Below are 18,026 nucleotides of genomic sequence, written 5' to 3' on the forward strand. Positions count from 1 at the left end.
TAATGCTGCTAACATCGTGTAAATAATGTTATTATAATTATAAAGTGTATAGTATCTGATTTTTCGTATTATTTTATCTGATATATTTATTCTCATTCATATACTTTCAATAAATTATATCACTTCATATTTTAATAATAATTATAAATAGTATTTAAAAAGTTTAAAAATTGGTGCACCAAAAAAAAAAAAAAAAATTAAATAAAAAACTCTGAGGTATTCAATGTCACTTGCCAAACTCTGCAGTATTTAATATTTTCTGTAAATTCAAGCACTTAATTATATAAAATAAATTATTATTATTTTTTTTTGTTATTAAAAAATGAAATAAATGTGAAATTTCGAAAAAAAGAAATGAATGGAGGGCCGGAGGGATGATGATAAAAATATAAAAAATATATATTGTTATATGGTAGAAAAAAATTTAAAGAAAAAAAAATGATAATAATATCAAAAAAGGATTTTGAATATTAGAAAAGAAAATAAATAGTATATATAAAATGTAATTGAAAGAAAAAATTTAAGTGAACTTAGAAAAGTGTCAAGGAGAAAAATTAAAGAAAAATATATAAATATGTACATGATAGAAAAAAATTGATAATAAATGTAGTAGAAACGAGAATATATATCTGAAACGTTAAATGACAATGATGAATTATGAAAAAAAAAAAAAAAAATTAAGAAAATGATGATAATGTTATGTATTGAAAGATTTAATTCTATATAGTCCCTGTCAGTTTTACAGGTGGCTTTCATTATTAACGATTAATTACGATTTTTGTACCTAGTTATTAGTTAGTTTTGTACTAGTTTTGTAACGTACCTCATCATGGACGTGCTGTTATTACATATTTTAAAATGTATGTTTAATGAAAAGGATAAAAAAATGAAAAGTTAATTGTAGCTAAGGAAAGACAAAATTTAAATAATTTGATTAATCTATATATACACACACGTTCTGCATGTTCACGTTTTAATATCTGTATTAAAATTGATAATTAAAGTGATCATTAAATATACATTTGGCTGTACGAATCTAATTTTTTTTTTTCGTCTAATGGTACAGATAATACAATAACATACCTAAATAAGTAAATAAAAAAAATTAAAAAAACGTGAGCATGGAACAAAATCATATCATATATATTTTCTACATTTAACAATTAAAATTTTTAATTAAAACATAACACTTTACTATTTTTTCATGTGCTTGATTAAATTTTTAATTTTTTAAATAGAAAAAATAATAGAGTAGTATGAAAAATAGAAACATTTAAATAAAAACATAAATAAAATGAAACATTTGAGCATGGAACAAAATAAAAAAAAAAAAAATTAACCATATCATATATTTTTTTTATAGAACAAAATAATAATATTATTTATTTCGATAATTAAAATTTCGATTCGTGCAGCCATATATAAAAATCGATGGCCTACATCAGGATAAAATAATTTTCAAATGAATTTTTAAAAATTCAAATTAAATATTAAAAATGAAATATAAATTAGTCTTTGTCATACACTAAAAGAGACATTTAATTAATCACGTGAATATTAATTTATAAAATGATGAAGGTACGATATTATAGAAACTTATAGAAACAAAAAAATAATAATAATAATATTTCAAATAATAAACTGTGAAATGCGTAGATTATGCAATTTCACTACGTATTATTTCAGCTTTTTATTTTTTATCCTATTTATACTTAATATTTGTTGAAATTAAATAAATTTCTTTGCTTATGGTATGAAAAATATTGATGATTTTAAAAAAGTAATAGTAATACAAAAAATACCTGGTACAAAATGGTACCATAATAAATTTTTGCTTCACCGTCGATATAGCAACCCTAACAATCCTTAGCCAATTATTATCCAACTTAAAAAAAAAAAATTCTCTTAAAATTCGTGCAGATAATTTTTAAGTGTTCTCAATTTTTTTTTAGAAATTATTTTATCTACAATAATGAAAAAAAAACCATCAATTTGTTTGTATTTTAATTTGAAAGATACATTTTTTAATGTATTTATAAAAAAAAAAAAATAATATATATATGGATTGTCAAATAAATAAAAATGATATGAATATGGATCATTGAATATTTATGAAGGTTTTGGATAAATAAAATTTTTTATAATGACATTATCAGAGTCGCCAGGTCCTCAACAAGATCGATCGATGTCACATGAATTCAAGAGAGTTGGGAACCATCAAGAATTGGCCCTATTAGCATGCTTATTTTAAATTGAGAACATAAAAATGTTGAAAGAAGGGTTGACAAAAAAAATTCAGTACTTGATCAAATAAATTCAGAGACAGTATGATAGTCATTGTCGTATTATTTTGAGTTGCTTGTGGTACCACAATAAGTGTCATCTTGGAACTTGAATTACTTTCAAAAATAAAATTTAAATTAAATATTTAAAATGACAGAAACATCAGCAGAAGATGAAGCCAGAGTAAGAAATAAATATAAATAAAAATTTTTATTATTTAATTATTTTTGACATGCTTTGTTTTTATTTTGAAAATCAATAAAATTTTATTGAACACATGATTCCTTAATTTACACGCTACGTGTCAAAGAACCATTTTAAAAAAGTGTTACAATTCATTCATTCACGTTTATTTTTTGAAAATAAAAATTGATGATGATATCAGGTAAAATAAACGACAACCCAAGTGATTTATATATAAAAAAAAAATAGAAAAAAAAATTCTTTTTGTTGAAATACATTTGTACTGATGTTAAGTGCAAAAATCGAAATATTTCTAAAATCTCAAAACCAGAATTTAATCAGACCATGCTAAACTGAATTGGTATTTTTTTTTGCTTCCTGATTTTATAAAAAACCACCAGCAATAAAACTTTAGCCCTGAACAAAATAAATAATAAAAAAAAAAATAAACACCTTGATTGCATGACGATCAAATCGATAATTTTTTTTTTCCAACGTGTTAAATTACACAGTCACGTTTCACAAGTTAAATAAATTACATCTACATATAATAATAAAGACGACAGTAAAAATAAAAACACACAATCATAAAAATAAACAAATAAAATTTTGACAAAATTGTGTGTCAACCATACAGGTGTCAACAATGAAACCCTTCCACCCATAAACACAAAATAAAACAAAACCATTGGGTTCAATAATCGTGACAAAACAAATAAAAAAAAAACTACTGGTATGTATAAATTTAAATTATTGACATATATAAATTTGACAGAAAAAAATAAAATAGATAAACAAAAAAAAAATTCACATGCAGATGCGTTAAATTTGGTTTACACTCGTGCCAGACACAAAGTTACTTGCATGTTACCAAAAGCTCTATATGTTCTATCACGTCATGAGTGAAACATATCAAATATGTGTTAGGTGGTTGTTACATAGGGGTGGGAAAAAAATAGATAAGGATTGATTGTGTGTCTTGTATATTCAGTTAATACGTAAATTAAATTCAGTTGAATTTAGACACTTTGATAACTGGCTTATTTGTCCATAAAAAAAAAAAAATATCAACAGATTTTAAAATGTTTGTACAAGGACCTGGTATTTGTGAAAGATCTGATAATTCTGATTATGCAAGTGATGATGATGAACTCAGTGGTGATGTTATTCAGGTTTTATAAATATTTTTTAAATTATTTTTTAGTGGAATTATCTCAACTTGATCATTGATCAAATATCAAATTGAAAATAAATATACCTTGCCTAATAATTGAATGAAAAATTAATTTGTGTATTTTTAAATTGTAAAAGATGTATATATTATATAAATTAACATATTTCGAATGTATTTTTTTTTAGAAAAGACGAGAAGAATGTGAAAGAAAAGCCCGACGTGGAGAGATGGATCCACGTCTTGAATTTGCATTTCAATTGTTGATGGATGGAACTGGTTTACCACGTCATGAAGTGATGGATCATGTATTTGAAGGAGACATGCTTGATGATATTAATCAGCTATTTATGCCTCACATGAGATCGACTCTTGTATGGTACTATCAAGCTGTTGATGATCCTGAACCACAACGTTCAACAGACATGGTAATTTTTTATTTCTACTTATAATATTTAAAAAATTAAAAATTATTAATTAATATAATTTTATTAAGGGACAAACAATAAAAGGAGGAACAACAACAAGAATACCTCAAGGTAATACAGTACCAATTAAAGTTAAAGAACAAAAAGAACCAAGAGAACCACCAAAAAAGAAACTTTTTTTAACTGATGGATGGCAAGTTCCATGTACTGGAGTTTGTATTTACATGTACAGGTACTGATTATTCATTTGATTATTGATTTATAATTTTATTAAATACATAATTTATTTGTTATTCAATAGAATCAGCACGTCAAAACAACTTCCAGAAGAAGGCTTTCAAAGAGACTTATTTACTGGTGTTATAAATACTGAAAAAGTTGGAATAATAACAACAATACAAAGAATTGTTGAACAAGTATTTATGGATGCACTTGGACATCCTGGTATTGAAGATGAAGATGATTGTCCAATGATTAAAAGTCTTCTTCTTCCTGGACTACGATCATTTTGTAGTGCTTTAAAAGGTTTCATAAATAATAATAATATTTTTAATATTTTTTAATTATTAAAAAAAATTAATTAAAAAAATAAAAATTTATTTTAAATAGTTTGTGAACTTGTTACACTTGAGGGAAATATATTTGATGATGGTAAAATATTGATGGAAGAAGTTACAAATTTTGATAAAGCAAAATTATATTTAATGAAAAATGGATCATCAGAAAAAATTGAAGAACGTGTTAAAATATGGATTAAAAAACTTAAAGATTTTATACTTGAAAGTAAACAAGTACGTCGTGAAAATGATAATTCTGGTCCTCAACAAGAATTAGAATATTGGAAAAGAAGAGGAGCACAATTTAGTCAATTAGCAACAAAATTACAAGATCATGAAGTTAAAATGTCACTACTTTGTCTTCAAGTATCAAGATCAAAATTAATAAAAGAATGGGTTGATGCTGAGGATGAAGTAACATACTGTTATAATGAAGCAAAAGATAATGCAAAATTTATTCAGGCACTTGAAAAATGTTGTCATTGTCTTTATCTTGATGATCCAGTTAAAATGAGAGATTCACTTGTTTCATTATTACAAACAGTTAGATTAATTTACAGTGTATCAAGATATTATAATACATCAGAAAGAACATCATCATTAATGGTTAAAATAACAAATCAAATGATTGTTGCATGTAAAGATTATGTTACAAATCGTGGAAGAGAAACAGTATGGGATTTAGATAGATCAGCAGCAAGATCAAAATTAAAACATTGTCTACGTCTTAATAAAGCATACAGAGAAACTTATAGACTTGTTAGATGTTCACCAGCAATTTCAGAACAAGAATTTTCATTTTCAGAAACTCATGTATTTGGAAGATTTGATTCATTTTGTTCACGTATTAAAAAAATACTAATTATGTTTGATTTAATTGATGATTATAAAAAATTATTTGAACGTAGAATGGAAGGTTTATTATTAGGTGAAGCACTTGATGATGCAACAAAATCATTTGAAGAAGCTAAAAAAATTGCAACAAGTAAATCTTATGATTATTTAGATCCACGTAATTGTGATTTTGATAAAGATTATGATATTTTTATGATGAAAACTGATGTATTAAAAGAAAATATTGGTGGAATAATTGAAAAAAATTATTCTGATGTTTGGGAAACACCACAGGGTATACGTTTTTTAACAAGATTTGAAAAAGTTAGTGAAAAAATACCACTAGCAAAATTAGATGAAAAATATCATTTAGTTGTTAAATATTGTGATAAAGAAGTTGAAAGAATTTTAAAATTATTTAAAAAACAAAGAGATGATCCACCATTACCAAGACACATGCCACCAATTGCTGGTCGTTTAACATGGGCAAATGCATTGAAGGTACATTTGGATGAATTAACAGCATCTGTATCAAATCATCCTGTTCTTCGTACTTTATCATTAACAGCTGATTTAGTAAAAAGATACAATCATGCAATATCTGTACTTCTTCAATATCAAGATGACATTGCTGAAATATGGACACATCAAAATTCTTGGGTAATGGAAGATTGTTTAAAAAAAACACTTCTAATTATTGATCAAGAAACAAATAAAGTTAAAGTTAATCTTGAGAGTAGAATAATACTTTTATTACGTGAAGCTGATTGTTTAGCTAAATTAAAAATGGATATACCAATTGTTGCATTAACAATATTAGTTAAACGTGATTATTTTATTATTGTTCATGATTCATTACAACTTGTTATTGAAGATTTTGTTACAACAGCAAGAAGAGTTAAACTTGAAGTTAGACCATTATTATTACCACATTTAGTTCGTGTTGCATCACTTTTAAGTCCTGGTCTTAATGTATTAACATGGACAAAACCAGGCTGGAAAGATTTTTGTAATTCAACAAGAGAAGAAATAAAATCATTTGATATATTAATAACAAGAGTACATGATGTTTATTCAAATAGAATACTTCAAGTTTTAGCAGCAATGCAAAAAATAACACTTCATGCATTGCCAGATGATGAGCCTTGGAGTATTGAAGAATTTATGGAAAAAACAGAAGAAGCTTGTCGTTTAGCTGCAATTGATCTTCATCGACGAAGTTTAATGGTTGAAGAAGCTGTTGAAGAAGTACTACAATTAGTTAAAAATGCTGCTGATAATTTTCAAAAAAATAGTGAAAATGATCAATATGATTATGGAAATAGTGAAGAATCATTTGATAATACAAAAAATGATGATGGTACACAACAAGCACAAGATTGGACTGTTGTATGGGCATGTTTTGATGATCCTCATCAATTATTAACATCAACTGGTTTTGGTTTATCTAAAAATATGCAAGAAATGGTAAAAAATGCTGTATCAGAAATGCGAAGATATTATTCAAGAAAAGTTGTTGATGTATTGATAAAAGTTACAAGAAGTTCATTAGATTCAATAAGAAAAAGATTTATCAGAGAATTAGATACAGATGCACCACCAAAACCAGTTTTTTTACTTCAAATATTATTAATGATACCGTCAGTTGTTGTTAAACCAAGTCTTGAAGAAGTACAAGAAATATTAACTGCTGCAGGTAAAGCAATTGCTGGTGTATCACGTGGTGTAGCACAATGGAGTGCTGCTGGAAATAAAAGTACATGGAGAGGTGCACCTTGGTCACAAAAAAAAAATTTAATGAATGTTGTTATGAGAGCACAAGTACATGCTGATAGACGACGTGATGATGAACCAGAAGATCCAAAAATAAAAAGAAGAAAATTGTATAAAATTGTATCAGAAGAACGTCCAATATTTCCTGTACAACAAAGAAATTTTCATACACTTGTTATGGAAAATAAAGAAGTTAATAAAGTACTATCAATGTTGAGTTCTTGTACACAAGAACTTCGTCAAGATCTTGTTGATTTTCTTGAACAATGGAAACCATATAAATATTTATGGAAAAATGAAAAAAGTTTAAGAGAATTACTTGCTGTTTCACTTCCTGATTTTGAAAATACATTAAGAAAACATAATGAACTTGAAGAAAAACTTTCAACTGAATATGATTTATCATATTTATCAACAGCAATTGCATTATCAACTGAAAAATTAAAATATGGTCTTTCAACTGAAATTAAAAATGCAACTTATAAAGTTGGTCAAGCAATGAAAAAAAAATATCGTCGTGAAATGGATTATGTTTATGCTGTTATTAATGAAATGGATAGAAAATTAGATCGTCAAATACGTGATTTAGATGATGTACGTTTAATAATGGATACATTAAAAAAAATACGTGAACAAGAAGTTGATATGGAGCTTAAAATTGATCCAATTGAAGAAGCATTTAATATTGTAACACGTTATGAAGTACCAGTTGATCAAGAGTGTCTTGAACAAGTTGATAATTTACGTTATACATGGCAACAATTACTTGTACGTGCTCATGATAGTCATGTATTATTATTATCACTTCAGCCACAATTTGAAGCTGAATTAAAAAATAATTTAGATAAATTTAGAATTGATAATGAGGCATATTGTGAAGAGTATAAATTATCTGGTCCAATGCAAACTGGTTTAACACCAAGAGAAGCATCAGATAGACAAATATTATTTCAAAATAGATTTGATGGTATGTGGCGTAAATTACAAACATATCAAAGTGGTGAAGAATTATTTGGTTTACCAACAACAGATTATCCTGAACTTTCACAAATACGTAAAGAACTTAATTTATTACAAAAATTATATAAACTATATAATGATGTTATTGATCGTGTTAGTAGTTATTATGATATACCTTGGGGTGAAGTAAATATTGAAGAAATAAATAATGAACTAATGGAATTTCAAAATAGATGTAGAAAATTACCAAAAGGTTTAAAAGAATGGCCAGCATTTTTTGCATTAAAAAAAACAATTGATGATTTTAATGATATGTGTCCACTTCTTGAATTAATGGCAAATAAAGCTATGAAACAACGTCATTGGCAAAGAATTGTTGAAGTAACAAGTCATACATTTGATCTTGAAAGTGAAGGTTTTTGTTTAAAAAATATATTAGAAGCACCATTATTAAAATATAAAGAAGATATTGAAGATATTTGTATATCTGCAATGAAAGAAAAAGATATTGAAGCAAAATTAAGACAAGTTGTTAATGAATGGTCTGCACATGAGCTAACATTTATGACATTTAATAATAGAGGTGAATTATTATTACGTGGTGATACAACTGCTGAAACAATTGGTCAACTTGAAGATAGTTTAATGATATTAGGATCACTTATGTCAAATAGATATAATGCACCATTTAAAAAACAAATTCAACAATGGCTAACTGATTTATCAAATACAAATGAAATACTTGAAAGATGGTTACTCGTTCAAAATATGTGGGTTTATCTTGAGGCTGTATTTGTTGGTGGTGATATTGCTAAACAATTACCAAAAGAAGCTAAACGTTTTAGTAAAATTGATAAAAGTTGGCAAAAAATTATGCAACGTGCTCATGAAACACCTGGTGTTGTACCATGTTGTGTTGGTGATGATTTACTTAAACAATTATTGCCTCATTTACAAGAACAATTGGAACTTTGTCAAAAATCATTGAGTGGTTATCTTGAAAAAAAACGTATGATGTTTCCAAGATTTTTTTTTGTTTCTGATCCAGCATTATTAGAAATTCTTGGACAAGCATCTGATTCTCATACAATACAAAATCATTTATTATCAATTTTTGATAATACAAGATTTGTTAAATTTCATGATATTGAATATAATAAAATGACAGCAATAATATCATCTGAAGGTGAAACAATTGTTCTTGAACGTGCAGTAAGAGCTGAAGGATCTGTTGAAACTTGGCTTATGCAATTACTATTAACATCACAACAATCACTTCATTCAATAATACGTCAAGCAAATACACTTATGAATGATCAAAATTTTAATTTATTATCATTTCTTGATAAAATGCCAGCACAAGTTGGTATACTTGGAATTCAAATGATATGGACAAGAGATGCTGAATTGGCATTAATACAAGCAAGAGCTGATAAAAAAATAATGGGTGAAACAAATAATAGATTTCTTGAACTTTTAAATACTCTTATTGATCAAACAACAAGAGATTTAACAAAAATTGATAGAACAAAATTTGAAACATTAATTACAATACATGTACATCAACGTGATATATTTGATTCAATGTGTCGTTTAAATGTTAAAACAGTATCAGATTTTGAATGGTTAAAACAGTGTAGATTTTATTTTAAAGAAGATTTAGATAAAACAAATATATTTATAACTGATGTACAATTTATTTATCAAAATGAATATTTAGGTTGTACTGAAAGATTAGTTATAACACCATTAACTGATAGATGTTATATAACACTTGCACAAGCACTATTAATGTCAATGGGTGGTTCACCATGTGGTCCAGCTGGTACTGGTAAAACAGAAACAGTTAAAGATATGGGTAAAACACTTGCAAAATATGTTGTTGTATTTAATTGTTCTGATCAAATGGATTATCGTGGTCTTGGTAGAATATATAAAGGTTTAGCACAAAGTGGCTCTTGGGGATGTTTTGATGAATTTAATCGTATTGAATTACCAGTATTATCAGTTGCTGCACAACAAATTGCTGTTGTTCTTGCTGCTAGAAAAGAAAAAAAAAAACAATTTATATTTACTGATGGTGATCAAATTGAAATGTGTCCTGAACTTGGTATATTTATAACAATGAATCCTGGTTATGCTGGAAGAAAAGAATTACCAGAAAATTTAAAAATACAATTTCGTACTGTTGCAATGATGGTACCAGATCGTCAAATAATTATTAGAGTTAAATTAGCAAGTTGTGGATTTTTAGAAAATATAACACTTGCTAGAAAATTTTATACATTATATAAATTATGTGAAGAACAATTAACAAAACAAGTACATTATGATTTTGGTTTAAGAAATATACTTTCAGTATTACGTACACTTGGTGCTGCTAAAAGAGTTAATTCAAAAGATACTGAAAGTACAATTGTCATGCGTGTATTAAGAGATATGAATTTATCAAAATTAATTGATGAAGATGAGCCATTATTTATATCACTTGTTGCTGATTTATTTCCAAATCAAGTATTAGAAAAAACATCATACATTGAACTTGAAACAGCAATTGATCAACAAGTACAAGAAGAAGGTTTAGTATATCATCCACCATGGGTATTAAAACTAATACAATTATATGAAACACAACGTGTTAGACATGGTATTATGACTTTGGGACCAACTGGAGCTGGTAAAACAACATGTATTCATGTATTAATGAAAGCACTAACACAAATGGGTGAATATCATCGTGAAATGCGAATGAATCCAAAAAGTATAACAGCAGCACAAATGTTTGGACGTCTTGATGTTGCAACAAATGACTGGACAGATGGTATATTTTCAGCTTTATGGAGAAAAACATTAAAAATAAAAAAAGATGAACATGTATGGCTTGTACTTGATGGTCCAGTTGATAGTATATGGATTGAAAATTTAAATTCTGTACTTGATGATAATAAAACATTGACATTAGCTAATGGTGATAGATTATCAATGGCACCAACATGTAAAATTATATTTGAACCACATAATATTGATAATGCAAGTCCAGCAACTGTATCAAGAAATGGAATGGTATATATGTCATCATCTGGTCTTGATTGGAAACCAGTTGTAACTGCTTGGCTTAAAACACGTACACAACTTGAACAACAAGTATTTGATAAATTATTTGATGATTCATTTGCACAAATTTATTCTTGGTCAACACAAACACTTGTATTATCAATACAAGTATTACAATGTAATATTATACGACAAATGCTTTGTTTACTTGAAGGTTTAATACCACTTGAAGTACCAATTGATAATGAAGAAGATGATGATGATTTTGATAAAGATAAACCACAACAACAACCAATGACTATTGAACATTTAACAAAATTTTATATATTTTCATTAATTTGGGGAATTGGAGCATTACTTGAAACATCAGATCGTATTAAATATCATAATTATTTAAAAGAAAATTTTTCAAATTTAGATCTTCCAACATCTGATAGATATCCAAATGCAATATTATTTGATTTTTTTGTTAATGAAAAAGGTAAATGGGATACATGGTCAACACTTGTTACAAATTATAATTATCCTGATTATTCATCACCTGATTATAATAATATTCTTGTTCCAATTGCTGATAATGTAAGAATACAATATTTAATTGATTTAATTGGTAGACAAGATAGATCAGTATTATTAATTGGAGAACAAGGCTCAGCTAAAACAGTCATGATGAAATCATATATGAAAGGTACAAATGCTGATACAACACTTGGTAGATCATTTAATTTTAGTTCAGCAACAACACCATATCAATTTCAAAAAACAATTGAAAGTTATGTTGAAAAACGTATGGGTAATACATTTGGTCCACCAGGTGGTAAAAAAATGTTAATATTTATTGATGATATTAATTTACCACAAATTAATGAATGGGGTGATCAAATAACAAATGAAATTGTACGACAAACAATGGATATGAAAGGTTTTTATTCATTAGAAAAACCTGGTGATTTTACTGTTATTAGTGATGTTACATTTTTAGGAGCAATGGGTCAACCTGGTGGAGGAAGAAATGACATACCATCAAGATTAAAAAGACAATTTTGTATATTTAATTGTACATTACCAAATGATACATCAATTGATAAAATATTTAGTGTACTTGGTGAAGGTCATTATAATTCAAAACGTGGATTTTCAACAGAAATAAGAATGTTAATTAAAAAATTAGTTCCATTAACAAGATATTTATGGCAAAAAACACGTGCTAAATTATTACCAACACCAGCAAAATTTCATTATGTATTTAGTTTACGTGATTTATCAAGAATTTGGCAAGGAATGATTGGCACATTGTCAACTGTTATTGAAAAAGAAAGTTTTTTAATGCTTCTTTGGAAACATGAATGTACAAGAGTATTTAGTGATAGATTTACAATACAAACAGATAAAGATTGGTTTGAACAAGAAGTTATTAATGTTGTTATTGAAAAATTAGGTGAATCTTATGTTGATATGATGAAAAAAACACCAGCATTTGTTGATTTTATGCGTGATGCACCAGAGCCAACTGGTGAAGAAGGTGAAGATGCTGATATGGAATTACCAAAAGTTTATGAGCCAGTATTTGATGATCAAACATTACGTGATCGTCTTGAAATGTTTTTAGCACAATTTAATGAAATGCAACGTGGAGCTGGAATGGATCTTGTTTTTTTTCCTGATGCAATGTTACATTTAGTTAAAATATCACGTGTTATACGACATCCAAGAGGTAATGTTATGCTTGTTGGTGTTGGTGGTTCTGGTAAACAGAGTCTTACTAAATTATCATCATTTATTGCTGGTTATAAAACATTTCAAATAACATTAACACGTTCTTATAATGTTGCTAATTTTCTTGAAGATTTAAAATTTTTATATCGTACATGTGGTGGTCAGGGAAAAGGTACAACATTTATATTTACTGATTTAGATATTAAAGAAGAAGGTTTTCTTGAGTATCTTAATAATATTTTAAGTTCTGGTGTTATTAGTAATTTATTTACAAGAGATGAACAAGCTGAAATAATATCTGAATTAACACCAATTATGAAACGTGAAAATCCTAAAAAAACATTAAATAATGAACTTGTTATGGAATATTTTTTACAAAGAACATGTCAAAATCTTCATGTTGTATTTTGTTTTTCACCAGTTGGTGAAAAATTTCGTAATAGAGCACAAAGATTTCCAGCATTAATATCAGGTTGTACAATTGATTGGTTTCAACCATGGCCACGTGATGCTCTTGTTCTTGTTGCTGATCATTTTCTTCATGATTTTGAAATAGCATGTTCAATTGAAGTTAAATCACATCTTGTTAATGCACTTGGTTCAATTCAAGATGTTGTATCAGAAACATCAAGTGAATATTTTCAAAGATTTAGAAGAGCAACTCATGTTACACCAAAATCATATCTTAATTTTATTGGTGGTTATAAAAATATTTATCGTTCAAAACAACATGAACTTGGTGAAGGTGCACGTCGTATGGATACTGGTTTAGCTAAATTAGAAGAAGCATCAATATCTGTTGAATTATTAAAACGTGATTTAGCTGTTATGGAACAAGAATTAGTACAAGCATCTGAAAAAGCTGAAACTGTTTTAAGAGAAGTTACTGAACGTGCAACACAAGCAGAATCATTTAAAAATCAAGTACAAAAAGTTAAAGAAAAAGCTGAAGCATTAGTTGCATGTATTGCTGAAGAAAAAGCACTTGCTGAAGAAAAATTAGAAGCAGCTAAACCAGCACTTGAAGAAGCTGAAGCAGCATTAAATACAATAAAACAAGCACATATTGCAACAGTTAGAAAATTAGGTAGACCACCACATTTAATAATGCGTATAATGGATTGTGTTTTAATATTATTTCAACGTAAAATTGGTTCAGTTATTGCTGATGCAACAGCACCATGTCCAAAACCATCATGGGCTGAATCATTAAAAATGATGGCTAGTACAACATTTTTACTACAACTACAAAATTATCCAAAAGATATTATTAATAATGAAATGATTGAATTATTAGAGCCATATTTTAAAATGGAAGATTATAATATGGAAACAGCAAGAAGAGTTTGTGGTGATGTTGCTGGTCTTTTATCATGGACAAAAGCAATGGCATTTTTTCATTCAGTTAATAGAGAAGTACTTCCTTTAAAAGCAAATTTAACATTACAAGAAGCAAGATTAAAAGTTGCAATGGAAGATCTTGCTGGTGCTGAGAGAGAATTATCAGAAAGAGAAATGGCATTACAAGCTGTTAAAGAACAATATGATGCTGCTGTTTTTGAAAAACAAAGATTAATGGATGCAGCAAATGTTTGTTTAAGAAAAATGACTGCAGCAACAGCATTAATTAATGGTTTAGGTGGTGAAAAAATACGTTGGACTGAACAAAGTGGTGAATTTAAAATACAACTTGGTAAACTTGTTGGTGATGTATTATTAGCAACTGGATTTTTATCATATTGTGGACCATATAATCAACAATTTCGTGCTGGTTTAGTTGATTCATGGATGAATATATTAACAACAAGAAAAATTCCATTTACAAAAAATTTAAATATCATAAATATGCTTGTTGATTCAGCAACTGTTTCTGAATGGACACTACAAGGTCTTCCAAATGATGATTTATCTGTACAAAATGCATTAATTGTTACAAAATCATCGTCTTATCCACTTCTTGTTGATCCACAAAATCAAGGAAAAATGTGGATTAAACATAAAGAAATAAATAATGAACTTCAAATAACATCACTTAATCATAAATATTTTAGAACACATTTAGAAGATTCTCTATCACTTGGTAGACCATTATTAATTGAAGATATTGATGAAGAACTTGATCCAGTTATTGATAATGTGCTAGAAAAAAATTTCATAAAATCAGGCTCAATTGAAAAGGTCATTGTTGGTGATAAAGAGTGTGATGTTATGCCAGGTTTTATGCTTTATATAACAACAAAATTACCAAATCCAGCATACAGCCCAGAGATATCAGCTAAAACATCAATAATTGATTTTACAGTAACAATGCAAGGCTTGGAAGATCAATTACTAGGTCGTGTTATTCTCATGGAAAAATCTGATCTTGAAGCTGAACGTGTTGCATTATTTGAATCTGTTATGACAAATCAACGATCAATGAAAGAACTTGAAAGTACATTATTACATAGATTAACATCATCTGAAGGTTCACTTGTTGATGATGAAGCACTTATTGGTGTATTACGTGAAACAAAATCAACAGCTGAATCAGTTAATGAAAAATTACAAGTATCAGCATTAACAGAAAAAAAAATAACAATTGCACGTGAAGAATTTCGTGCTGTTGCTGCACGTGGTTCAATATTATATTTTTTAATTGTTGAAATGAGTAATGTTAATGTTATGTATCAAAATTCTTTAAAACAATTTTTAACAATATTTGATAATTCAATAACAAAATCAACAAAAAGTCCAATAACAAGTGAAAGAATTGACATAATATTAAATCATTTAACATATGAAGTATGGGGTTTTACATTGAGAAGTTTATATGAACGACATAAATCATTATTTACCTTAATGTTAGCTATGAAAATTGATTGTCATCGTGATGCAATATCACATACTGAATTTATGGCATTTATAAAAGGTGGAGCATCACTTGATTTAAATGCTGTTGCACCAAAACCATTTAAATGGATACTTGATATAACATGGTTAAATTTAGTTGAAATAAGTAAGCTAGATGTGTTTAATGAAATATTAACAAAAATTGAATTTAGTGAACGTGAATGGCGTTTATGGTATGAAAAAGAAAAACCAGAAGAAGAAGATTTACCATGTGGTTATCAAAAAAGTCTTGATGTATTTAGAAAATTATTATTAATACGTTCATGGAGTCCTGATCGTACATTATCACAAGCTAAAAAATATATAATTGATTCACTTGGTAAAGAATATGGTGAAGCTAAAATTCTTGATCTTGATGCAACATGGAATGAATCAGAATCACGTAGTCCATTAATTTGTATATTATCAATTGGTTCAGATCCAAGTCCACAAATAACAACACTTGCTAAATTAAAAACAACACAATTACGTGCTGTATCAATGGGACAAGGACAAGAATTACATGCAAGAAAATTAATAAATGATGCAATGAATAATGGTGGTTGGGTATTATTACAAAATGTACATTTATCATTGCCATTTTGTACTGAAGCTATGGATACAATTATTGAAAAAGATTGTATACATGATTCATTTAGACTATGGATGACAACTGAAGTACATCCACAATTTCCAATTGGTTTATTACAAATGGCTATTAAATTTACAAATGAACCACCACAAGGTATACGTGCAAGTTTAAAAAGAACATATCAAAGTGTTACACAAGATTCATTGGATTATAGTACACAAGGACAATGGCCACCATTATTATATGCTGTTGCATTTCTTCATACTGTTGTACAAGAAAGAAGAAAATTTGGTCCACTTGGTTGGAATATACCATATGAATTTAATCAAGCTGATTTTGCAGCATCAGTACAATTTATACAAAATCATTTGGATGATATGGATCCAAAAAAAGGTGTATCATGGCCAACTGTTTGTTATATGCTTGGTGAAGTACAATATGGTGGTAGAGTTACTGATGATTTTGATAAACGTTTATTAACAACTTTTACACATGTTTGGTTTTGTGATGTATTATTAAGACCTGGTTTTGAATTTTACAAAGGTTACAGAGTACCACAAACAAAAATTATTCAAGGATATATGGAATATATTAATAATTTACCAGCTGCTGATACACCAGAAGTATTTGGTCTTCATTCAAATGCTGATATAACTTATCAAATAAATACAGCAAAAGGTATACTTGATACAATATTAAATGTACAACCAAAAGAAGGTGGTTCACAGGGTGGTGAAACACGTGAAAATGTTGTTTATAAATTAGCTGATGATATGCTTAAAAAATTACCAAAACAATATAATTCATTTGAGGTAAAAGATGCATTACAAAGAATGGGTGCATTATTACCAATGAATATTTTTTTAAGACAAGAAATTGATAGAATGACAAGAGTTATTAAAGAAGTACAATCAACATTAAGTGATCTTAAATTAGCAATTGATGGTACAATTGTTATGAGTCAAGGTTTAAAAAAATCACTTGATGCAATGTATGATGCAAGAATACCAGATAAATGGCAAAAAATATCATGGGAATCAGCAACACTTGGTTTTTGGTATACTGAATTATTAGAAAGAGATTCACAATTTCGTATTTGGTGTAATAGTGGTAGACCAAATGTTTTTTGGATGACTGGTTTTTTTAATTGTCAAGGTTTTTTAACAGCAATGAGACAAGAAGTAACACGTGCACATAAAGGCTGGGCACTTGATTCAGTTGTATTACAAAATTTAATAACACGTCATAATAAAGAAGACATTAAAGAACATGTACAAGAGGGTGTTTATGTTTATGGTTTATTTCTTGAAGGTGCATCACTTGATCGTAAAACATCAAAATTAGTTGAAAGTAAACCAAAAGTACTTTATGAACAAATGCCAGTAATTTATATTTATGCTATTAATACAACTGCTGGTAAAGATCCAAAATTATATGAATGTCCAATTTATAGAAAACCACAAAGAACTGATTTAAAATATGTTGGTTCAATTGATTTTGAAACTGATCATAATCCACGTCATTGGACACTTCGTGGTGTTGCATTGTTATGTGATATTAAATAATTTAAACAACAAAATAAAAATAAGAAAAAGATAAAGATT

General features: G+C 27.5%; 1 protein-coding gene across 1 annotated transcript; it reads left to right on the forward strand.

Annotated features, from left to right (window-relative positions):
- The first annotated feature begins 3,548 nt into the window (after positions 1-3,548).
- LOC122860113 (dynein axonemal heavy chain 5-like) lies at positions 3,549-17,987 on the forward strand. The gene is made up of 5 exons (XM_044163767.1): positions 3,549-3,638; positions 3,826-4,065; positions 4,134-4,297; positions 4,367-4,590; positions 4,675-17,987. Exons 1-5 carry the CDS (start codon positions 3,549-3,551, stop codon positions 17,985-17,987), a joined length of 14,031 nt encoding a protein of 4,676 aa, XP_044019702.1.
- The last annotated feature ends 39 nt before the right edge of the window (positions 17,988-18,026 follow it).

The sequence above is a fragment of the Aphidius gifuensis genome, linkage group LG1 (genome assembly GCF_014905175.1).
Source record: "Aphidius gifuensis isolate YNYX2018 linkage group LG1, ASM1490517v1, whole genome shotgun sequence".
NCBI lineage: Eukaryota > Metazoa > Arthropoda > Insecta > Hymenoptera > Braconidae > Aphidius > Aphidius gifuensis.